Source organism: Cyclopterus lumpus, chromosome 21 (genome assembly GCF_009769545.1).
Source record: "Cyclopterus lumpus isolate fCycLum1 chromosome 21, fCycLum1.pri, whole genome shotgun sequence".
Taxonomy (NCBI): domain Eukaryota; kingdom Metazoa; phylum Chordata; class Actinopteri; order Perciformes; family Cyclopteridae; genus Cyclopterus; species Cyclopterus lumpus.
In genome coordinates, this window is record NC_046986.1 from 5,795,572 (window position 1) to 5,819,799 (window position 24,228).

At 43.3% G+C, this 24,228-nt stretch overlaps 2 protein-coding genes across 3 annotated transcripts; one reads left to right on the top strand and one right to left on the bottom strand.

The window, feature by feature from the left end:
• The first annotated feature begins 1,119 nt into the window (after window positions 1-1,119).
• On the top strand, window positions 1,120-11,666 carry wdr75 (WD repeat domain 75). Of its 2 annotated transcripts, none has more exons than XM_034562222.1 (21): window positions 1,120-1,238; window positions 1,485-1,614; window positions 2,145-2,210; window positions 2,564-2,663; window positions 2,977-3,101; window positions 3,299-3,369; window positions 3,614-3,730; window positions 4,487-4,575; window positions 4,659-4,817; window positions 4,930-4,989; window positions 5,407-5,522; window positions 5,674-5,849; window positions 5,977-6,134; window positions 6,665-6,845; window positions 8,499-8,593; window positions 8,683-8,778; window positions 9,442-9,611; window positions 9,784-9,843; window positions 10,113-10,253; window positions 10,387-10,478; window positions 10,713-11,666. In XM_034562222.1, exons 1-21 carry the CDS (start codon window positions 1,153-1,155, stop codon window positions 10,930-10,932), a joined length of 2,508 nt encoding a protein of 835 aa, XP_034418113.1. In that variant the 5' UTR covers window positions 1,120-1,152; the 3' UTR covers window positions 10,933-11,666. The 2 variants fall into 2 exon arrangements, with proteins under 2 accessions (XP_034418113.1, XP_034418114.1); XM_034562223.1 differs by having other exon boundaries at window positions 1,129-1,238; window positions 6,671-6,845.
• Window positions 11,667-14,453: 2,787 nt separating this feature from the next.
• On the bottom strand, window positions 14,454-22,514 carry slc40a1 (solute carrier family 40 member 1). Its single transcript, XM_034561421.1, has 8 exons — window positions 22,074-22,514; window positions 21,881-21,948; window positions 21,378-21,537; window positions 20,949-21,064; window positions 19,261-19,387; window positions 18,647-18,892; window positions 17,906-18,541; window positions 14,454-17,450 (listed from the first exon to the last, which is right to left on the bottom strand). Exons 1-8 carry the CDS (start codon window positions 22,105-22,107, stop codon window positions 17,134-17,136), a joined length of 1,704 nt encoding a protein of 567 aa, XP_034417312.1. The 5' UTR covers window positions 22,108-22,514; the 3' UTR covers window positions 14,454-17,133.
• Between the last annotated feature and the right edge of the window lie 1,714 nt (window positions 22,515-24,228).

Genomic DNA, 24,228 nt, shown 5'->3' on the forward strand with positions numbered 1-24,228 from the left:
AAGTGCCCGTTGCAATCACTGCCCTTGTCACAGCTGACATCCAGTGCTTTGATGCTGATTTTGGTTGTTCGTCACGTACCACCTAACCTAATTAATAATCCCTTCTGAATGTCCTGTTAATTAAGTGACTGGGGACATAAGATACACTATTCTCATTTTGTGCCAAATGTATTAAAAAGTTATTTGAGAGGAATATGAGGCGCCGGCAGTGTTGGACATCTTTCTACTCAAGTTAAAAACAAATATATTGGGCTTTGAGTTTTAGGCTGCATGCGAAATTCCATCCAAACATGCCATTAATCGGAATTGCATGAAAGGCCTTTTCTTATCAATCAATTAAACATATTTGAACACAAATACAGACATATACCACAGGGTACTGCATCTCTTCGCTGCTCCTCGCGCAGTATTGATGAACGTTAAAAAAATAACAAAAACAGCACGACAGTGGCAGCTGTGGCTGGAAGAAATGATATTTAATGTGAGGCCCATCTCATAAAACTCTGTACATCAACTGATTCAAGTTACTTGTTTATGAATATATTTCATATTTACATAGCCATAATATATATATATATATATATTCCTGTATCGTTCATTTCATTTAATATTATTATTGTATTTGTTGTATATATTGTGCAAATCTATGAAACACTATTGTGGATGTTCTTCTTTTGTTCAATAATTACACGTGTTATACAGGCCCTTAGGGTCAGCTGTCGCTCAGTGGGGAGAGTGGTCGTCCCGGTGCACGGTTCGATCCCCGATAGTTGCATGTCGAAGTGTCCTTGAGCAAGACATTGAATCCCAGGTTGCTCCCCGGGCCTTTCACTGCTGCCCACTGCTCCTTGATTAGAGAACAACTTCCCAAATATTATTAAAACACACAATAACATTTGGCATCGTCAAGCCATTCCCAACATGTCTCTAATGTATAAACCTCCCCATCTTCCATCTTCCAATCTCACTGGACAGCTGATGGAGTCACTTTAAACTTCATCTCTGTGGCTCCTCTTGGGAGTGCAATAAAAAAATTAAAAAAAAAAAAAAAAAAGGATTTACACTCCATTCCAGCAGGTGGCAGTAGAGCACCGGAAAAAAACAACAACAAGTGAAGAAGATCGGGAGGTCAAAGTTGAATTGACTAAAAACATGGTTGAACACGGGGACATCCGCGTGGTTCACCGAGGTGGCAGTAAAATCAACTCCAGGGAGCCTGTCGTCACCAACGACTCCAGGTAAGTGAGTGTTTTCAGTCCGGTGAAGTTCACTAATGTCCGGAAGACATTCTCGCGTTTCTACAGGTGTGTGTATGAGCCAGAGCGCTTCAGCCGGTGCTAGCCCGTTAGCATTAGCCACATGAGCCGCGAGACGACTGTTTACAAAGTAGCACGCGCAGTCACCTGTACTGGTGACTATCACACCGGTATCGGCAAACAACAACAACAACAACAAAAAAATCAACGCCGTGGTTTATGCTGCAGGTTCCTGCTGTGCGCCTCGGGAGAGCGCGTGAAGGTGTTCAGCACCTCCACGGAGGAGTGCGTGCACGACCTGCGGGGACACACCGACTTGGTGACCGGTGTGCTGCTCAGACCCACCAACCACCTGCAGGTAGACGCTCCGTCTCACCGAGTAACATAATTAATTAAAACTCCATGTTTATCTTCATATATATCTTATTTTATTTCTGGCTGCCGTAAAACAAAATCTGGCCACAGACAGCCGATGAAAATCAGCCTCTCAGGCCCACTTACAGTTTTACTGTTGACTTGGTGTGCATTGTCCCTGGAAAATAAGTACAAATAAATAAAACACAATTGACATGTATATGCCAATGCACATATGTATCTTGAAGTCACGGCATATCCTAGATGGATAGATTGTGCTGTCACATGGAGTATGTGTTTTCTTTCTTTTAGTTTGGGGCAAAGTATTTAATTAGAAATGTAAAAAAATGTCAACAACCTGTAATTTTAGCTGTTTTACTCGCGTATGCTTTGGCGCATATGTGTTCAGATCCAATGATTGATCGCAACTGGCATATTTCAGGGGCTGATTTATACCACTTCATACATCACTTTACTTTTAAATAGGACATATTTGCAGCTTATATCACTGTACATTTCCTTTCCTTGTTGCAGGTCTACTCTTGCTCAGTAGATGGCACTGTCAGGCTTTGGGACTTCACAGATGGCATCCTTATTAAGGTACAGCTGGATTATTGTAGTGTGTGTGTGTATGTATATATATATATATATATATATATATATATATAGATCTATATCTATCCCCCTCACACTTGTGTTTACTTCCACTTTTTTAATAACGAAGCTACCATCTATTTCATAGCACGTTGTTTTCTTTTCAACCTCATGCACAGTGTCTACACAATGTAGATTAATTCAACAGCGGAGCGAGCGTGGCGAGCTGTCACAGTACCTGTATATATTTACGCCCTCCTGAGTGTGTGTTTGTGTGTGTGTCACAGTAGTGAAGGAAGAGTTGCCTGAAATCCGTTTCTCAAAGAGTCTGACAGTCGTGTGTGTGTGATCTCTTCCAGACTTACGACATCGGATACCCGGTTTACGCCATCTACGCGTCTGCAAACCACGAAGGGGTCTTCTTTATCGTTACTCCCACGCAAAGTGACAACAGATCTGGTAGGTTTCATATTTTCCAATTGTGGTCATCGCCTGGGTGTGATGTCGTCATCCGCACTGAGGTGTGTTGTAGAATACTTTGCAGACAAATTAGACAATCTGGGTGCAGTTGGGTGCAGTCCATGTGCGTTAGTTTAATCCAAATGCGTTGCTGTTCCTGACGCTTCCACCAGGGGTCGCTAGCCACAAAACAATTTCAAATTCTTCTCAAAGGTGCTGTAGCCTGTGTGAAGTAGAATTTGGGTAAGAGGTCACTGGGTAAGAACGTGTAGCTGGCTGATGTTTGATATTGTGTGCATGTGTGTGTGTGCAGAGTTGTTCCAGCTGGTTGCGGTACATCTTCCGCAGAGTGGAGATCAGTTGGTGGAGGCCCAAGAGCTTTCTGCTGTGCTCAGCAACGTCAGTTCCAACCCGGCAGCCACCGGCTTCGGCAGAGGGGTACGTGCACCACCACTACGATCCCCAAACGCACCACCTGGAGCAATCACATACCCCAAAACTGATAGTCCCCATTTATTGACGACTCAGAGGGCTTTTGGTCTGAAAACATGTGGACTTAATTGGACATTTGGGCTTAAAAATACAAATCATTCCTGCATTAATGTGTTAATAACCAGGTGTTCTCTTTCTCACAGGGGGAATATATCGCTTCGGCTAAAGGTTTACATCTGGAGGTCTACTTCTTCAAGAAGCAGAAGTCATACAGGTGAGCCACGGTGTGAGAGATGCTAAGAGAGTGTTTAATTGACAAATTGTCACGTAAAAAAAAAACACAAACCATTCACAGCTTTAGATCGGAAATGACACAAAAACAATGTATTTCTTTACTTGGACCCACAATGATGTAGAGGAAGTAAAGTTGTCATGAACCATAAAACCCACGATGTTCACATTTGCTATACAAAGCCATGAAGGATGTTCATTAAAACCGTCCGTGTGGTTGTTGATAGGTTTTCCCTCAAAGAAGACAACAAGAAGGGAGGCAAGAACACATTGATGTGCATTGCTTGTCACCCAAAGGACGACTGCATTGCAACCGGTCATGAAGATGGCAAGATTCGCTTGTGGTGAGTGTGGTAACCAGATGGCCTCTGGAGCAGATTCACTCATCATTGTGTCACACCCTGTACTCTTAAATGTACACTATTTCCTTAATTATATAAAATGTATTTTTGAAAACTCCCTTTTTAGGTCTGTGTGTGTGTCTGTCTGTGTGTGTGTGTGAATGCAGCATAGACTGTTTTATAAGAAGTTGATGTAGTCCCCATGATGGATTTTTTGCTACCTGAACTAAGAACAAAACATATTTAGGTGACCAAAAAAGTTACAATGAACTGAGAAAACACACACACACACACTGTAAAGGGGTTAACGTTCTTATACGAAAAACACGGACAACCCCGTGGTAGCGCCCTGTCAATCACAAGGCAGTCTTAAAAATAAGACCATATTGAGACCATAAACTCATGTTTACTGACGTAATAAATCCAAGTGAAAAGTAGTCATTTTCTCATAAACGTCTATATACAATCTACTGTACGCGCTGCTTTTTCCAACCAGATGAGTCACCTGTTGATGGCTTTTAGAAAGAAGGCAAGTTTAAGGCATTTCTGCATTGGCTTTTTTTTTTTATAACATGGAATGAAAGCAGAGAAACAGCCGACCGCGTTGGGGTTTAAATTTGGCCCAAACAAAGTTTTCGGCCATAACTGAAGAATTTTAAATGCCAATTATGATCATGTCAAACTAAAAATGTCTAATAGTAAATTTAAGTTTTGGGACGGACATGGATGTAAACTTGCATTTATGTTTATTCCCTCCAGGAGAAACTTCAACCACAAGAAGGAATACACGTACACCACGCTGCACTGGCACCACAACGCCGTCAGCTCGCTGCGCTTCACACCAGAAGGTTGATTAGTCATCTCAATATGTATATTAAATATATCATACAACTGGAGTTGTTTTTTTAAAAAAAAGTGTTTATTTTCCCAGGCACCAACCTGTTGAGCGGCGGCTTGGAGTCGGTGCTCGTCCAGTGGCGATACAACCAAGAGAGCGAGCGGGACTTCCTGCCCCGCTTGGGTTCTGCCATCACGCACATCGCCGTCTCACCTGATGGAACGCTGTTCTGCACCTCACACAGTGACAACAGTAAGACGCCGTTACCCGTTTCATACACTCGCACCACACAAGATGTTGAGCAATGGACTAATGGTGGGAGGAAGGTCTTGGCTAACCCGTTTTCTGTCTCCTCTTGTTTCAGAGATTACGATAATCCAGAGTTGTGTTAAAGTGTCGGCTGTCATTCAGGGCCTGGTCAACGGTAAGTACGCACTGTTTCACCGTTTCTGGAAAACCCATCTCGCTTTTAAGGAAGATTCTTTGCACATTATAGGAAAAAGAACGCGTCTCAATTTGAAAGGGGGAGAAAAAAAAAAAGTTTGACTGTAAACGGTTACAGTGTTCAAAGTCATTCCCAAAAGATATTAAGGAACTCAAACAAACCTTTTGGCGACGCCTCCTATAATTATAAAAACACGAGTGATAAATTCCCTCCCGTGGAGGTGATCAATCAAAAGATAATTCTGTATCTGTGCAGAAATAAGAATTGTACCGAGTAAAACATTGATTTTAATATAGAATCAAACCTTTCTTTCTTCATATAATGCATAAAACCAAATAAAGAAGGGTTTTGACTGACTATGATTAAGATTTTCTTCCTTTTTTCCCCCTTGTGCAGGTGAAAGTGTCCGCACAGACTTGATGGTGGACCCACGCAGCAAATCCTTGGTGCTGAACGGGAAGCCAGGCCACCTGCAGTTTTACTCCCTCCAAAGAGACAAACTGCTGTACAACGTAAGTGTTCTGCTTTGTGCACTGAGCCTAAAGATTTTTAAAATCGCATAGATATGGTTATGAGGACTTGGGGGAGAGAGAAGCAGGCGTTTTCAATGCAAACCGCTCACTCGACCCATCCATTAACACTAATCTTGTGTTTTCCCCACAGCTGGACATAGTGCAGCAGGAGTACATTCACGAGTTGGGCCTGCAGCAGTTCGAGGTGGTCAAGGTGGCCTTTGATGCCCCCGGCAACTGGATGGCAACCGTGGAGGAAAGAAAACCCAAAGCTGCCGAGCCGGAGATCAACTTGAAACTCTGGGCATTCGACGAGCAAACACAGAGGTACGTCTCTACGGTTAAACTCTGGCCATTTATTATTATTTTCCTAGAGCACCAGCAATAGCTTTGTTGGTAAAATGTAGTAATTTTTCTACAACCCCGTAACATGCTTAAACTGTATCACCCGCAGTTTTGTGCTGAACACGACCGTCTCGGCTCCACACGAGGCCCAGATTACCTCTATGTGCTTTAGCCAGGCCGCCGACGGCCAGACCTCCATGCTGGTCTCCGCCAGCGAGGACGGACACTTCAAAGCCTGGCAGCTGCCCAGATCAGCCTGCACGGAGGGTAAGCGGGTCCGGCTCGGTGTCTGGCTGTGCACGCCACCGAAGGGCGCGTCTGTTCCGTTAGTGCGGTGGTGTTTAGCGTGCTCTTTTAACTCGCCGGCCTTTTATTGTAGACTTTGACTTCTGCTTCTTGGTTTGCATCTTGAGAACTTTGTGTTCTTGAGTCCGTCTTCACTTGAGAGCTTGCGTAGCTCTTCTGAGTCGTGTCTTCATTCTTATGGCTCGAGTAGTTAACCTGAAGCTGTTGATAACATTCATCACTTTGATTTAAAAAAACAAAACAAAAAACAAACGTCATACGGTGATTGTATTGGTCATTATTTTAAAAGCGAGGGACTGCAAGCCGGTTGCATACGTTACTGTTAATCCCATGACAATATGCAATAATTTAGTTTAAATTCTACCTGAAAATATCTTAACTCCCCACCCGGATGTCCATCGTACCATCTGTGGCATGCAGACGATGCTTAAATCCCAAATGTACACGATTCGTATTAAACATTCAGTGTTTCCCCCTCTCCCCTCTTGCAGACGAAGGTCCTTCCTGGTCGTGTGACTTCGTCGGAGACTATCGCGGCCTGGCGCCACAGTGCTGTTGCTTCTCAGCCGACGGTTCTCTGCTGGCCGTCAGCTTTCAGGAGGTGGTGACAGTGTGGAGCCCGGCTTCCTGGGAGCTCCTGACGACGCTGTCCCAGCCGCCCAAAGCCATCAGGTCAGCAGATAAGCCTGCACTCAATACTCGTAGTGTTTGTTTGTTTTGTTGATCTCCTCCAGCCTTATCCTATATAAGCTCGCAATGTTTAGAGGTGTTGGTTCAGCTCAATAGTTTTCAGTGCAGGTGGATATAAAGAGGGGAAAGCTGTACACGCATAACTCCGATGCGATCCTCTTATTTTTATATTTTATGAATCGACAAAAGAATGACTTGACGGAGGTGTAAGAAAGCCAGATGGTCGACCGTCTCCACTGGCAGGTTACAAATACGTCAACATTAACTCTGTAAATTTGAAAAGGTGAATATTAAAAAGACATGCCAAGCGGCAGGAGTAACTGCTGTGACAAAAAAAAAAAAAAACGCTCTCGACATCACTGAGCGAGAGACTGCTGCAAGAACAAAAACGCTGGCTTCAAAAATGATCGCGGAGTGCAATTGTCTATTCCTCAACACTGGTTGCATCCCCAGTAAGCGTCGACTGGACACACTGGGGCTCTGATTCAGGAAGAAAGGGGAAAAAATGTGACGACAAATTCACTAAGCAACCAGCTGTTTTAGAGTTTGGCTGTTTGCTGCCGAGACGTCCTTGAACAGCTAAATGTCCTTTTTAACCACACTGGCAGAAGTTCAGAGCCTTGTTTCTCACAAGAGGGGGGGGGCGGGCGGGCGAAGTGCTGCCTGTCAGCAAAACACAGGAACAGGCTGCAGTTGCGCAACGTTGCTCGAGTCTCAGAAATGTTGTTGGGTGCCCCCCCCCCCCCCCCCCCCTCCCTTGGGTCACTGAGGACACACACAACTACCATTGTTAGTTTCTGTACCACTTTTCTGAAATATTCACCGAGTCAGCCGTGAGCGTATTCACAAGACGAATGGGAGAGAGGTGACTTGCAATTTTTATTTTAGAATAAAGAAACTAGCTGAGAGAAACTTTTAACTGCAAAGAAACCTTTTTAAAACCATTCATCACAATGAATAATAATACTACTTCAAATGTGTGTCTACAGCGCTTTTAGTGTTTCGTTTTTTTTTTACGTGTTTTTCTAAACACTCAAAGGCCTCTCGTTAGTCATTAGCTGTGTGCTCTTTTACAGGAATGTAAAAAGTTGTCTGACGCACAACAGATGAGCTCCTGCAGAAAGCCTCTTCTTCAAATGAGAACACAAATCCTGTCAAATTTTGGGAGTTAAAAAGGGAAATTTGAACGCAATAAAACTTGAAAGTTGGTCAATGTTTTGACAGCTGCATGGGCCTACTTACAGTGCATAACTACCACCTCTGGTACGTGTGGTGCTGACTCTGGACTTGAGAAATGAATCTCCTTTTTTCTTTTTTTCATCCAGAAGATCCAGGTGCATAATAAACCTGACTAGTTTATTTTATCAAGAAAGTAATGCTTTTTTTTTTAACGAATGACCTCACTGTCTATATATGTGTGTAATAAAGCGGCCCTTTAAAGTCTAAGAGACACATTTTATGTGCGGCTCTTGGTGTATGTTCAGACTCGACTTGCACGTTTCAATTTTGAAGCCCCCAAAGCGAAAAAATTAAAACTCCTCAAAAAGCTAATCCTGTGAAATATGTGTGGCATAAAGGTTCTTTATAGTCACAGGTGGGGAAATGTTATATTTATTTTTTTTAATTCTCCACCAGGGATCTTTGCTTTGGCCGACTGGGCTGTTCCAAGTATCTGATGGGAACCACCGCCAGCAACCTGCTCTGCTGCTGGAACCTGCTCACCTGCTCACGTACGTGTGCACGTCACAAAATACGAACTTAGCAGCTGAATGCATTGTTGTTTTTTAAAAGTTTTGTTCATGTCTAATTATACTTGCAGTGGAGTGGAGCACCTCGATGGACGTCAGCCTGCTGCTGAGTGACCCCCTCACGGAGAACATGGCCGCCTTCTGCTGTCAGGCTGAAAGCACCGACTGTAAGCTTTAAACCGGGTTTCCGATACCTGAATATTTGATACGACATGCAACACATTTCTGACATTTAGGTTGGTCCTAAAGATCCAAATGTACTTTCGGTCTGTGTATAATTGTTGTTTCTGCGTTTACTTGATGTACAACCTCATAAAGTCAGTGGTTGGATACAAGATGTTCTACAGACATCTTAGCAGCTGCTAACATTTTGCTATTAGACATTTAACATTAGTTTTGCAGGTCGAAGGTGTCGATGCGGGAGGAAAAATGTCAATTAATCACCAAAGTTGTATAACGGTGCATTCTATGGGGACAAAATGATGGCAATCCATCCAATAACCTTCGAGACTTATTAGTTAAAACCATAATTTGTCATCATTGGTGGAGCTGGAGTCCATAGGATTCATCCTCCTGGGCACGAGGAAGGGTCTTGTCCCAAATTTGAATTCCAATATTAATACTAAAAATACTCCGCTCGTAACAAAGCTGCTACATTATTGCACATTTAATTTAATTAATTATCCCCAAGTTATCCAGAAACCACCAGATTTGATCCTTGTAGAATAAATATACGATTAGTTATTTGCCTGTTGTCAGTCTGCCGGGGTCGTAGACTTGAACATGACCCCTGTAATGGTTTCTTCTGCTGGTTTTCTTTCCGTTTCCAGTGTTTGTGTTCAAGCCCAGCGAGCCTCGCCCCGTGGCGTCCCTCAAGGCCGTGTGCTCGGGAAAGGTCACCCGCGCAGTCTTTGCCCCGAGGGAGGAGATGCTGGAGAGCTGTGAGGAGAGCAGCCAGTGGCTCAACCGCTCGCAGCTCTACTTCCTCACTCAGCACATGGTAGACTCCATTTAAATGTGTTCGGTTTTTGGAAGTTATGACAAAGATTTCAAACGTGAGAAATGTGCTAAAATGCGTGGAGAGAAAAAAAAGGACTTTAATAATGATTATTTCTGTGTGCTTTTTAATGTGTTTTTATAGTATTGGCTGATGTGCTCTCTCTCCTCTACAGGACCTCATGACATTCACCACGAAGGCGGAGGAAGACAGACTGGCGGCCTCCAGCAAACAGGTACGCCACATCAAAGCACCGACCGCCGCTCGGCATTATGGGTACTCCGATCGATTCATTGTAACGGGTCAGTTCCATTGTCTCTCTAAAGGCCGATCGGAAGAGAGAAAAAAAACACGTGAGACGTGCCGCTAAAATGGCTTAACCAAAATTGCGTCTCCACTGTTCTCTTATGAAGTATCCAAATATAGCCCCTTTAGTCTGGCTTTGCTTTCAACGGTTGACCTGTTTATTTTTTTTAAATTTATGTTTATTTTATTTTTTTCAAGCTTTTCATCGATGACAGCGTTGCCATGACGCCGTTCTACCTGTTGCTCGGGAAACACCGGAAACAGGAAAATCAAGACTCGCTGACCCGCCTGTCTGCCGAGCTGATGCCTCTTCCTCGAGGCTCTCTTGCCATTAAGGAGGTCGGTAGTTCAACTCCCGGTCATGTCCTGTTTGTGCTTCTCAGATTTGTGACTTTTACTTATCAGAGTTTCAGATATTTTATGTCTGTCTGTTGTGCATTAAACAGTCTTTTTAAAAAACTTGTCTTGACAGCTGCTGCAGTCCCCGGCCCACGTGTTGCCCTCCACCTCGGTCCTCTGTTCAATGTTCGTAGAGTCTCTCCTCGTCTCCGTTGCCGACGGCAGGTCAGTAGTTCACGAACACCTCGTCCACGTATTCTTAAATAATAGTCATAGTGATCATTTGTGTTTAACATTGAACGTGAGTCAGCAAAACACTCATCGACTTTAAAAAAAATGTCGACTCCTGTTTTTTAAAAAAATATTTCAGTATTTATAAAAAAAAAATTAAAAAAACGGGAGTCGACATGTTTTTAAAGTCACGTTTCCCTTTTTCTTCTCTGTTCTCGTGGCCTCCAGTGAGGAAAGTAAACACGCAGAAGAGGAAATGGAGAGCGAAAAGGAGGAAGAGGATTCGGAGGGGGAAATGGAGTCCAGGACCCCGAGACCAGAACCGGCCTCCCCGGGACTCCAGTCGGCCGAGTCCGCCGCTCCGGCTCTGACGAAAGCCCAACTCAAGGAGCTGAGGAGGGTGAAGAAACTCGACCACGGCTGGCTCGCGGACCTCCTGCTCTCTTGAACGTGACCTTGTACAAAGACGCTCACAAAGTCGGTGCCTAAAAGAAGAAAGTTTTCACCACCATGTTTTTTTTTGGGGGGGGGGGGTTAAATCAGAATGGATCTCCTGGAAAGGGAAGCAGTCTGCAGGTTTTCCCTTGTGTTTGGCTGCAGGTCCGATGCGGCCGCCAAACACGCGAGCTTCCCCCTTTCCACTTCTCCCTGAAACTTCATACACTTGCATCGATGCACGAGACTTCCACGTGCATCAGCAATATGGGATCCTCCAATATGTGAAACTGCCAACGTCACTGCTCGCGAGGCACATCAGTAAAATGGCTCCGTTACTTCACAAGGATGGGGGATGGTTAAGAGCTTAGAAATATACATTTTGGATTCAAAAGACCGTTTTAATTTCAGTCTCTCGTGTCTGCTGGTAATAACGAGCTGAGGACATTACATGTCTTTCAATTAGAGTTATGGTCATGATTGGTCTTCCTTTTTTTTACGGGATATTAAATGAAAAGCATCTGCCACAAATAAATACACAATGACCTTTTTTAAATTATTTTTTCTGTACTTTCACATAAAAGAAACCGGATCAACTGATTTTTAAATGTTAAAACCATAGAAAGTCCACGGGTGGGGGTGAACACTTGAACTCAATAGGCACTGTATGCATACACACCATTGTCTCTACTTTAAACCGTTTTCTCTACTATAAACTGAATAAAACAAACTTATGCCTTTCTTAAATCTTTCTGCCTCGTCTTTTTACACGGCAGTGTGTCTTCCAAAGTCCAAACTCTTATTTTTATTTAATTAAATTTGTTCCTCCATTGTTGGTGTGGGAAGGTTACATGTAGGTGATGTTTCTCACGTTGAATAAGCAGCTGAACTGAGACCCGCATGTAGTCTTGACTATGCACTGGCAAAATGACGGTTTTAAAAGGGCACAATTTCTGCATAATCTTTGAATTGATGCCTGACGATTAATTTTTACGATGCAGCTTGTGGCTGCAGACTTTGACACGATCTTAAAGAAACCGATCTGGAAGTCCCGAGTAAGCCGTCTGTGAAGGAGAAAGTCACTACGATGGCACAAGTTCTCCTCGGGGTGTTTCGGTTCCCGTCTCCCTCTCGTGACCCTTTGCCGTTGCATTTTTAATTGAACCAATTTCTGCATCTAGCTACTGCATTTTATTTTACTTCATGCTTTTTGACTATTTTAATGATATTTCTTTAAATCTAGTTTTCTTTTACATTACGTTTTAATGGTTTCACGTGGAGCACTTTGAATTGCCTTGTTGAAATGTGCCTTTACGTTCACAACGTATGTGAAATGCATGTCAAACTGAGGGTTTCTGTCATTTAAACAAAAGGGAAAGAACATCAGCTCACAGAGGAGCGTTAAGACTATTCATGTGTATGAGGGGAGGAAGTCCAATCTTCCTGAGGAAGTGGGTCTTTTTCTTTTTTTCCGATGCTGATATCGGTGAATGTGGCCTGGGGTCGCTATCTTCAAGCAGAGACGAGCTACACAGTTCTGTTCTCTTAATGACTTCAAACTCCCCCAAATATCTTTCATTGGCCAACTTGACAGACTCACTCCCTCAAAAGGCTTCAGGATAACAGCTCAGCTCAGCATGAAGACTGGAAACGGGGAAACGTCTGACCCGGCTCTGCCCAAATGTGAAAAAGAAATAGAAATAAAAACCTAAAGCTCGCCACTTAAGACACATTATCTCGTTTCTTTATTCCCTTCAGAAACAAACGAGTTGTGGCTTCACACTGATGACGTGCCGGACTATTTCTTGAGTCCTGTCCGGTGGTCGGGTGCAACCGGCACAATGAACAAAGAGCCAGGCGTCTATAATGAAGGTGCCTCGTTGTACAGTACGTGTTCAGGGACGGACGTGTTGAGCAACGTAACACCTGACTCTCCCCCCCTATCGGCAGCGGTATCTGTTTAATATTGATTCTGATGTCACCTTTGACACGACGCTTAAAGGCCGAGAACACGCTCTTGACGGGAGATTCTGCTCAAACATGCACATCTTATTTTTTTTGAGAGAGAGAGAATCTGCTTCTCGCCGAGTTCTCATGATTTCAGAGTATTTTAGAGATCTCGCTCATAAAGAGGAAGACATGTTCACTGCGCGCTCACTTATCTAGAGTCCCGGTTCCCGTGCGTGGACGTTGGACCCTCACTGCAGTCAGCTGCCTTTTCCCCTCTCGCATCAGCGGGTTTCATGTTGAAGCCTCTTCCCAAAACTGTTGAATGTAAAATACAGTTATTAAAACAACGAACATCTCAAGTCTAGAGCACCAACAATAAGTGCAGATTATGTTCAAGTCAACGTGTAACAATTTAGAGTCTAAATCGTCATCTACTGCCGTACCAGAGAGCATCTGATATATATATATATATATATATATATATATATATATATATATATATGTATATGTATATGTATATATATATATATATGTATATGTATATATATATGTATATGTATATATATATATGTATATGTATATATATATGTATATATGTATGTATATATATATGTATATATATATATACATTTTCTTATATTATATATATATATATATCCAAGCAAACACAACACATTTTATATATATATATATATAAATATATATATATATATATACATATCTATATATGTAAATATATATATATATATTTACATATATATATATATATTTATATATATATATATATGTATAAATATATATATATATGTATATATATACATATATATAAATATATTTATACATATATATATTTATATATATAAAATGTGTTTGCTTTGGCCTATATGTATATATATATGTATATGTATATATATATATATATGTATACTGTATATATATATATGTACATATATACATATATAAAATATATATGTATAAATATATATATATATATATATTTATATCCGTCTTCAGGTTAAATAAAATGTGTTGTGTTTGCTTCGAGGTCTGTGGAAATGAGTTATAGTTCTGTAAGTGATGTCTGATGCGGGAACATTTGTTCAGACACTCAAACAAACGCTATTGTACTCCGACTGCCGATTAGCAGTGCGTTGGTATTCGGTGCCACTTAAACCTCTTACAAGTGGTTCCAACTCCTATTTGGACCGTCGCTATATACGCTCGCAGATTTAATAAAAATGGACTTAAAAATGTTAAAATGAAGAAATACACAAAATGCCACAAAGTCACTCCCTGGCCCCGAGCCCTTCTGTCTCACGCACACAAAAAGCAGGTCGCTCTTTTGTCTTTTCAGCAGGCGTGCAGGCCCAGGTCATCCGGTTCAGCTTAAAGTCAGTCAGTTTAACGCCACCTGGCTGGAAGAAAGGGATTCTGGGAAAGGAAATTAGCAGCTAACTCAGCTGTGTGGTATGTGACCTCACACAGCTGCAGCCAAGCCCCGAGACTGAGGCCGAGAAACCCTCCACTTAATACACTGGACACACACACACACACACACACACACTAGACTAGACACACCGGCAATTATGAACGTTTTCTTTATTTAGGAGACCTCATGCAAAACAAGAAGTACCAATTCAGTGGAGTGCAATTATTACATGTACATGATTTCTTTACGATTGAATGTTTTTTACTATTGAACTACAATAACACTGGTATATTTATATATATACAGAGAGAAATATATATATATATATATATATATATATATATATATATATATCATCAGATTAAAAAGCAGTATGATACAGAAATAATAAGAAGTAATTGCTTTATACACAAATTTTCAAAAAGGCAATTTAACACAAAATCTTAACACTAGGTGTAAAACATGTAGAAAAAGAAGGAAAAGTCAGCATTTCCAGACCAACAGCATGACAACAACAACAACACACACACACTATATATTATATATATAATTTTTTTGTGCATTTTCCAATTGTGTATTTAAGTAAGTATATATTGGCTGACCGCTGTTATTTACATTAAAAAAAGAGTTATTGCCGTGTAAGATTTTTTTTTTCCTGAATCAGCAGACCAAGCATTGTAAGAGCTGGCTTTGTTCCCGTGGCCACGCCGAGTTTGAGGTTTACTTTGAAACCCGGCTGGAACACTAACATGAAGCTCCACTGCCGGGCGAGTGAGTTGGCACCTGGTTGGCACACCTGCATATATATCCTGACTCAGCACGTGCTGCTGAAAAGCGGGCCTTAAGTCCTCCCGGTGTGTGGCTACCTCGGTTTTCCAAACCTAAATATTTCTTACCGGAAAGCCCCCCCCCCACCACCCACCCCCAGGCTAGACTTCTTCGCAGGTCGGTTGCCGCTAGCAACCATCCCGGACGTGGCCACGTGTGTGTGTGCGTTCAACAGCTTGTCGAGGGCGTCATTTACAACAAGGCAACGGAGGTGGAAAGGAACTAGTTACAGCTACATTAGTTACTCTGCTAGTAGCTATTACTCCTCTTTCAGATGGAAAAAAAAAATAATTACTCCGTCTGTTACGACCAGCAGCTTTATGGTGGATAATGTTAGGAAAACGTTACATTATTTGTATTTTTTTTTTGCATTTATCATTAATTGCCACGTGTATCCACGGCGACCGCTTGTTCAGTTAGAAACAGTAGTGTCACTTTGAAGTAAAAGCTACTTTCCAAACGTCGATGATTTTCATCAGTTTTTTTTTTTTTTTGGGAAACAATCTTTTACTTTTACAAAATCACTTCACAGGAAAACAAGCATGCATAAAAAAAAAAAATTTAAAAAACACTCCACAAACTATTGAAATACATTTTTGCTAGACTAAACGTGTCAGAACCTTGAGTTCAGTAAAATGGGACCCCCCTCCCTCTGAACTAAAACCCACCCGGTCCAGGTCCAGAGTCTGTTGCCGGGCGGAGGCTACCCAGACTGGTTCAGGTTTTTCCTCATGTGTGTTACATTATGTGCCCTTTTTTTTTTTTTTTTTTTAGTCTGAACAGACTGACAAAGAGAAGAGAAGCGATTGAAGTGAGATTGTACGATGTGTGTGTAGGAGAGTCGAGGACCGGCTTGTGCAAAGATATTGATCAAATGCCTGATCACGTGTTCGGTGTAATGACAGACGTCAATCACTTAAAGTGCCGGTGTACCAACAATCATGATTTTTTTTTTTTTAAAGAAGAGAGAGAGAGAAGAGAAACAGAAAATCAAAAAAAAGGTGACAAAAATCACACGGAATTATCATAAAAAAACTAATTGAAGTACAATCGCAGAGTGGGTTAGACGTATCCAGGTATACTTCTGTCAGCTGATGTACAAATATATATATTTGGAATGCTTCAGACAGATATCTGGTTTTCCCTCGCTTCCTTTTATGCCACGCGTGGACTTTGACTTTGGTAACTGAGAGCGATATTGACAAGACTGCATAGGATTTCTCATTTTCTGTCTTATGGAACACAATACTGATGATACAATTATTATTAAAAAAAACACTGCACTTTCCTGAATACATACAGTTTAACTGCATAATCCTTATACCTATGTATTAAAAAAGAGACCCAGTTTTGTGTTTGGTTAAATAAAGAGCACCCTCCCTCCCCCCTACATGGAGGAAGGCATCCACAACCAGCTTAACCTACTTGTACAGGCTTGGCCAATCAGAGAGCAGCAAGCAGACCTGAGAGGCGAGCGTCAGAAAATGGGGGTACGTTCCTCTCTTTAATCCGAGCCTCTGCGCCTCCTCCCTGCGAGATTTCTCCCCCGTTCTGCCGTTTTAGTTAGCTGAAGCACCTTTACTGAAACTCTGAAGCTCTACAGCTAGATCCGGGCTGTTAAGGAGGAGGTTATTTGACGGCGCCTTATCCCCTGATTTCTTTAACAGGACCCCACATTGGGGTCAGAAGCCCAGAAGGGATGGATCCTCGCTTGACCCCCCCCCCCCCCCGCAGATGAGGTTGAAAAAAACCCTTGTATCTTCACTTTTAATGTGTATTAGTTTTCTATGACTCCAAGCGTTCTACTCACCTCCTTCTACTCATGATTAATGCTGTATTCACGGGCTACAGTATGCATAGCGTGTTAAGTTACCTTTCTCTGGTTTACGTTAGCATTAGCATTCTGCCTGCTACAAGCAAAGATGTTAGTTAAGATAAGATGCAGCGGTCGGGGTAAGGCTTGAGAAGTATGTACCTCGGACGGAGTCTCTTTAATTAAAAAGGGGGTTAGACGGTGGTCGGAAGTGAGAGGCGGTCTACCGTCTCCACCTTCTGCTCCGGCGAGCAGCAGAGGAAGAGGCGACTGCCCAGGCTCTTGAAGGCAAATCCAAAGTACATGATGTGACCCATGGCCACGAAGGACACGGAGATGATGACCAGCAGGCCGAAGGCCTCCGGGTTGGGAGCCAGAATCACCATGATGAAGTGCAGCAGGTCCAAGAGGTAATTCATGGAGTTCTGGACCCCGTTGATCACGCCTCGCTCCGACTCGACCACGTTCTCCTGGATGAGCTGGGTTACCGTCAGGTCGAAAGACCACAGGCCTGCAAAGACAGGGGTCAACAGTCAGCACTAATGGCATTTTTTTACAGCCGCATTATAAACGCTTTAGAACGGCCACGGTAGCTGTCGCGGAAATTATCAGAGCGATATTATTGGATTCAAAGGTCGCAGATATTGCTCTGACGTCTACGTGACAGACCGGTTACTTATAATAAAAAATCTCAACCTGTGAACCTGCTTGAGTCCCTTTTAGGAAGTCGTAATTTGGGAAACAGCCTTTTGCAATCTCGTAAATGGAAATGAACATGCCAACACAGCATGGACACTATAATACTTATAACACACTCATTTCCTTTTAAATAAATTAATAAAACATAGACTATGCACCGGTTACTGATGATCGTTTGCACTTTGGAGCTGCTGTTCCGCTCCGAAAACAATATAAAATACAATATCATTAGAAATTAATTAAATCAAGGGGCCGTATTTTACTCACCAACTCTAGCAGCAATTACTCCAGCGAACAGCAGACTAACAGACATGTAGGACGGCAAGGGCGGCAGCTCTTCAGCCGGTGCGGCGGTCGTGGCGTTTCCACCGGCGAACAGGCCGGTGAGGTGGTTGGCCTCGGGCAGCGTCTTCTCTCCGATCAGGTGGGTGTAAATGTCCTGGAAGGGCGAGACGCTGAGGTCGAAGGGGCTCCCGGGAGCGAAGACAGAGACGACGCACAGCACGAGGCAGGCCAGCTGGGCTACGCCGGAAATGAAGCCTGTGCGGATCAGGCCGCACTTCTTGCGAACCCAAGTGAAGGCGACGGTGCCGCAGATGCCCGACACGGCCGAGGCGCCCATCAGCAGGCTCAGCACCGAGCCGTTGAGGCCCTGCGTGTAGGCGTAACCCGTGGTGATGCAGTCGAAGCCCAGCACCGTCATGTAGAGGAAAGCCAGCGACATGCCGGCGAAGAAGATGTTCTGGTTGTAGTAGGACACCCAGCCGGCCTTCAAGGTGCGCAGGGGTTCGGTCGCCTGGTAGCAACAGCCGTGACTCTTGGGAGAGTCGGGCTTGGCCGCGACTGAGGTTTCATTCATCAGCGGCTGGGACGACTCCTCGGGACTCTGGCCGCTCTCCGAGTCTGAGGGAAAAAAAGGGAAGAAACACGGAGAGATTTGGTTATAATTTCTCTGAATCATCACTCGGGGCCAAAACATAGTCCAGAACTCGAGGTTCCTGCAGCTACCTTTCGGCGAGCAGATCTGTTTGAGCTCCTGCTGCTGCTCCTTCTGGCCGGCTTTCGAGGCCAACGCCGGCGTCTTCTGGTAGACCTTCCACAGAAGCGCGTACTCCACGCACATGGAGCACAGGTTCCAGCCGGAGATGAAGCCGCAGCCGATGAAAGGGGAGCCGAAGGCCATGATCTGACCCACCAGCATGGGAGCCAGGATGTTGGTCAGCTGGTCGATAATCCGCACCGTGGCATTCATGTCTGTTTAAAAAAAAGGGTGTGAACCCTGATTAATACAAAGGAAATGTGACATATTACAGTTCTTTCCTGTTTTTTTACATTCATATGATTATCTTATGAATGTAACTGATGGGACGAGCACAGCAGACCAACGTAAGATCTTCAAGTTCATCAAGTCCACGAGCGTTTCCACCATGTGAGCAAATCTTTTGAATTAGTTTATAACACAATCTGGGGGGAAACAGACGGGGCATAAAAAAGCAACAAAAAAAACAGAGTGAGTCAGCACCGAGGGGTGCAAAGTCTGCCACGCCGAGGAGCCGCGATAACGGATGTGGTGAGGCCTGCATTCGGTGATAGCCGGCGTGCGAGGGTAAGAAAACACCGACCTGCCAACCTGCTGCTGTCCTGGCCGGCCACGACCACCACCCAGTCCCTCTGGATGGTGATGGCTGTCGCCGTGCTGGCTAGGTTGGCAATGTTGGCGATGGTGATCACCAGAATGTAGCAGGTGGTCTGAAAAACAAAATAAAGTGGTTTTTTTTTCACATTCGCATGTTACATTTAAACAATATTAATTAAGAAGGATGAGGCTGGTAAGTCTAAAACCAAAAAAGAGTAGAGCTAAAGCTTGATTTTAACTTATCCCTCAATCATTGTCCAAAAGTTATTAAAAACACATAATCTAGCTACGACACTGTTGCACTAATGTAACTTAATTATCCCAAACACACACACGCACACACACACACACACACACACACACACACACACACACACACTTTTGTTGGTTTTGAATCAATCCCACATACACCCGTCCTCCTGCCCAGAATACGGCTCCAGCTGCAGTCAGTGACCTTTTTGGCTTGTGAATTAAGCAAAAATTAACCAGTTCAACCAGTTAAAGTGTTTTTTTCTTTGTTGGATTGTTTTCGTCTGAAGGCTTTTTAGAGAGGCGAAAAAAGTCAGAATAATCTGGGAAAAAAAAGCATAATTTTTGCGAAAAACAGATATATTTTTTCTTAATACTTGTGTAATATGGCGCGGACCACAATGCATCAGGAACATGTAAACTACAGAAATCAATAACTACCTGTGGGGGGTGGGGGGGTGGGGGGGGGGGGGGGGGGGGGGGAGAGAAAAAAAAGAAAGAAAAAAATCAATGAAATGAATTCTGTGAAATATGTGAAAAAATAACTAGCTAACAAATAACTCTCAACATGTGACCTCAACCCAAACCCACTCTGTTTTTTCTTCTTCTCTGCGTTCACGAAAAATGCTTCAACCGGCCGGGCTGCATTTCTCCCTCAGTCATGTGACCCGGCCTTGAAGGAACCTGCTGACTCCACAGACCCTCAACGAGACACTCCATCTCCTGTTTCACCGCCCCTCTCTCTCTCTCTCTCTCTCTCCTACGCCGGCCCTCGGAGCGCTCTCATCGTGGTAAAAATCTCATTCTTCCCTCGAGACAGGAAGGCATTTGTGTTTTTTCTCGACCCGACAGAAACCTGTCCGCTCTGCAGCTCTGGTCTTCTCTGCATAATTAGGTCAGAAAAAACCTTTTGTGGGGAGGGGGCACTCGCGAAGCCACATAGCTCAACGAGTGCAAACAAGCCGCTTGCAAAACACCGAAAACAAACATTCTTTTCCAAATAGAGGACTGTGTAAACTCCCTCTCATGCTTGGCCTTCCTGTGATAGGTAGGAACACCTCATGGATTATGATCACGGCCCAGTGAGCTTTGTCGTCTCGCGGTGACAAGTTCAGTAATTAATGAGGACGAGTTGCCCGATACGCACATGTTTAAAACTAAAGTACAATTTTAAGTTAGTGGACCAGTCAAAGGTCTTCTGGAAGTGAAGCGCAATCATTTAGACCTGTAAAAAGCCCTTTGAGTGGTCGTAAAATGATAATGAGGCAGGAGTCCGTATCAGTAAAAGCGAGCAACTTTCAATCTCGGGGTCAGAGTGTTGTACTTGAGGAAAGAGTCAGACGGAAAAAAAAACCCTGATCGGATCACGTTGAAACGGCGAGTGTGTTAGCACAGAAAAGGGAGGTGGGGGTGGGGGGATCTTACCAGAATCCATCCATTGTAAAGCTCCACAAGCTGTTCTTTGAACTGGAAAACAACCATCAGTAGGATCCCGCACACGATGACGCAACTGTTCTGGACGAGCAGCGAGGTCTGGGCCACTGTGGAAACACACCGCGGTGAACATTAGGGACAGAAACGATCAAAGACAACTGGTTTTCTGTCTGATAACTGGTTCATCTGAGCTCCGGGTTCTAATCTAATAATGCTTTTGCCAAATTCCTCTGAATAAACCATTCCACAAAGGGGGTGCACTTAACTGTGAAAAATTAGCGTGAAATGTGCACACTGTACAACACAAACCCCCTTTTGAGAGTGCTTAAAAAATGGGGGGGGGGGGGGGGCGCACTTGTGTTATAACGACACCCTTCAATGGCAGATCCACTTTTTGTTCCTGATTGTGTGCCGCCTCACCTTTGAGTCTGGGGTTCTTGTCCACCCAGTCCCCGATGATGGCCCCCAGCAGCAGCACGGAGCCGGCCACCACCAGCCCGTACACGGCCGACAGGAGCAGGCTGTTCCCGTACAGCTCCACCAGGAAAACGGCCACGGCGAAGTTCCACATTCGGTCGCCCTGGGAAGAAGAAAAGAAGAAAAAAAAAAAAAACACACGTTTTGGGATTATTCAGAGAAGTCGACACTGCCAAGACATCCCAGGTTAGGGCTTGAATTAACAATAAAGAGCCACCCCTCAAAAATAACACCCCATCTCCAGCTGGATTGATCCTTTTTGGAGGTATTTGTGTAGACAAATAAATGTCATGTTGTATTGTAGCAACAGGTATTTTAGCACACAGTGTCACAGCGATACGCTCACGTTGTATTTACACTCAGTTTGACAGCAGAAACAGATGATGATGACGGGCTGTCATTCAAAAATAAGACAATAAAAGGGGTTCTCACAGAGGCTCACTCACCCATGTTGACATGGCGTGTCCCATGTAAATGAGGAATTTAGCCGAGGTGAAGAAGTCTCGGACGGACTCTGTGAAGGAAACATTCAAGGGGGGTCAGAATAAAAGGAGTCAGGACGGTGCAGCTGGAGGAGGGGTGGAGGTGGAGGTGGATGCATCCATCCAGCCTTCTCCATCGATGTGGGAAACAACCTACCGCAGCACGTCTTCTTGGGTCCAGAGGTATCCATTGTTAAGCTGTCCCAAAATAGGGGGAACAAAAATAACCAAGTGAATTTTTGTAATTATTTTCTTGTTGTCTTTACGCTGTCTCCTCTTTTGTGCTGTTGCAAGAAAAAAAGGGGGGTGGGGGTTGTGTGGGGGTCGACCCTGGCTGTCGGGTAACGACGGCAACAACAACACCACCAGCACACAAAAAAAGAAGCAAAAGGACACGGCGTCTCTCCTTTTTCTCCTTCCCAAACTTAGCTATCACTGTAGCTGAAGTCGGAAAGCAATGGCTTTCTGCGCCCGCGTACGGGAGGAAACACACAAAAGGCTCGGAGCTGCTGTGGGCTCCGCTCCGCTGGACGCTGCGCTCGGTTCTGCTGCTCTCTGTTGATGTTCCGCCTCGAATATACTCGCGCTGGTGTCACGTGACCAGCCGTTATTTACATTGTGTCAGGGGGGAAAAAAAACAAGTGTCTTTCGCGCATGCGCACTCCATATTATTTTTTAAATATTTTTTAAATATTTTTATTTTTATTTTTTTTAAATCACCTAGGCAGAATAAAAGTGTCATTGTTATAGCTTTCGTGGTTGAAAGCCCTTTGTTGTGAGTTTCTTTAGACACGTAAATGATGAGTATACAGCCTCCAATCAACACCTGACCAAAGATAACCTATCACTTTATCACAACAAATATATATGATATATATATATATATATATGTCTGGACTGCCTATTTCATCTCTATACCTTTCGGTCGTGAGAACAATTAAATTAAATGAACTATGAATTCACACAATGTAAAACTAACTAACTTAAGCAGAAGGGAGCAGTAGCACCTGCTTAAAATATATATTTAAATATTTAAAAATATTCATAATGTAAACAAAACAAGTAGCGCACAAAAATACACATTCTAAATGGATATACATGGACTGGATGAATATGCATGGTTGGTTCATTGGGTCAGATTTACACCAAACTGTGTCACTAGCTCAACGCTGGCCCATATCAGTAGAGCTGCAGCTGAATTGACAATGAAGCAATAAAACAGTAAACTGAGAAACGTTTGAGATGTTTTCACAGAATCCATCTTTGCCAAAATGCAATAATATCACAAACCTTTAACATCCTGCACTTTCTTTTTTATGCGGCAAATGAATCAGAGGAATACTTGGGTGGTAAAAAAAGACATTGCAAAAGTAAAAGATCAAATGACGTTGCCTGTGCATTTCATGCCACACAACACCCAATTAAAGTTGAACAATTTTACCGTTTTGGTAACCGATGCTGTCATTAGTGCCTCGACCTGGTGAAGCTGTTTACTAAACGTCTGTTGTAATAGAGCGTTGTAATAAAGTATGCACAAATAACGCATTTGGATGACTTGCATTTGTCCACCTATGTCAACAGAACAGAATCACAGCTATAATTACAGGCTGCATGGATGAGGGATCCTTGGCCCGTATCCATACAAATGACACGTGGCTCATATGCTTCTTCACTGTACACCTGGATGCACAATTTACTTAAAAAGGCTGTGATCAGCCAAGTGGGACCCCCAGTGTCTTATGTGCTGAATTCTCACGTCTAAGGTGATGTGTTTTGGGCCTTTTATTGGACCGCAAAGGACAGGAAACAGACCAAACCGCTAGTCCAAAGACCAATCCACCGACCGACACCTCTAAAACTCATTAAGTAACGTGGTATATGATCATTTGTTTAAGCTGTAGAGGATTTATTTGTAATAACAACTGGTTTTAAAACAAAATGCCATCGTCGGACAAGAAATAATCATGGTTCATAACATTTTTACTCATTTAAACACATTTTTACGGATTAAACTGATAAACAAACAATAACGAGTTAATGAGTACGTTTTAAAGGGGCTAGTGGATACCCCTATTTCTATTATTTATGCTAAGCTAAGCTAACCGTCTCCTGGACAGCAGCTTTCATATTTGTTACACATCAATCTCGTCAAAATGTCAAACTGTTGCTTTAAGCGTCGTCGGCTCCATCAAGTTATCAAAAACTACCAACGCCACGTTCACATTTTGAGTGACAGCTGAGTCGGCTGCTTTGTTTCACGTCCCCGGCCTCTATTAAAAATTACTTGTATGTCTCTCTGTTGCTTGTTTGTG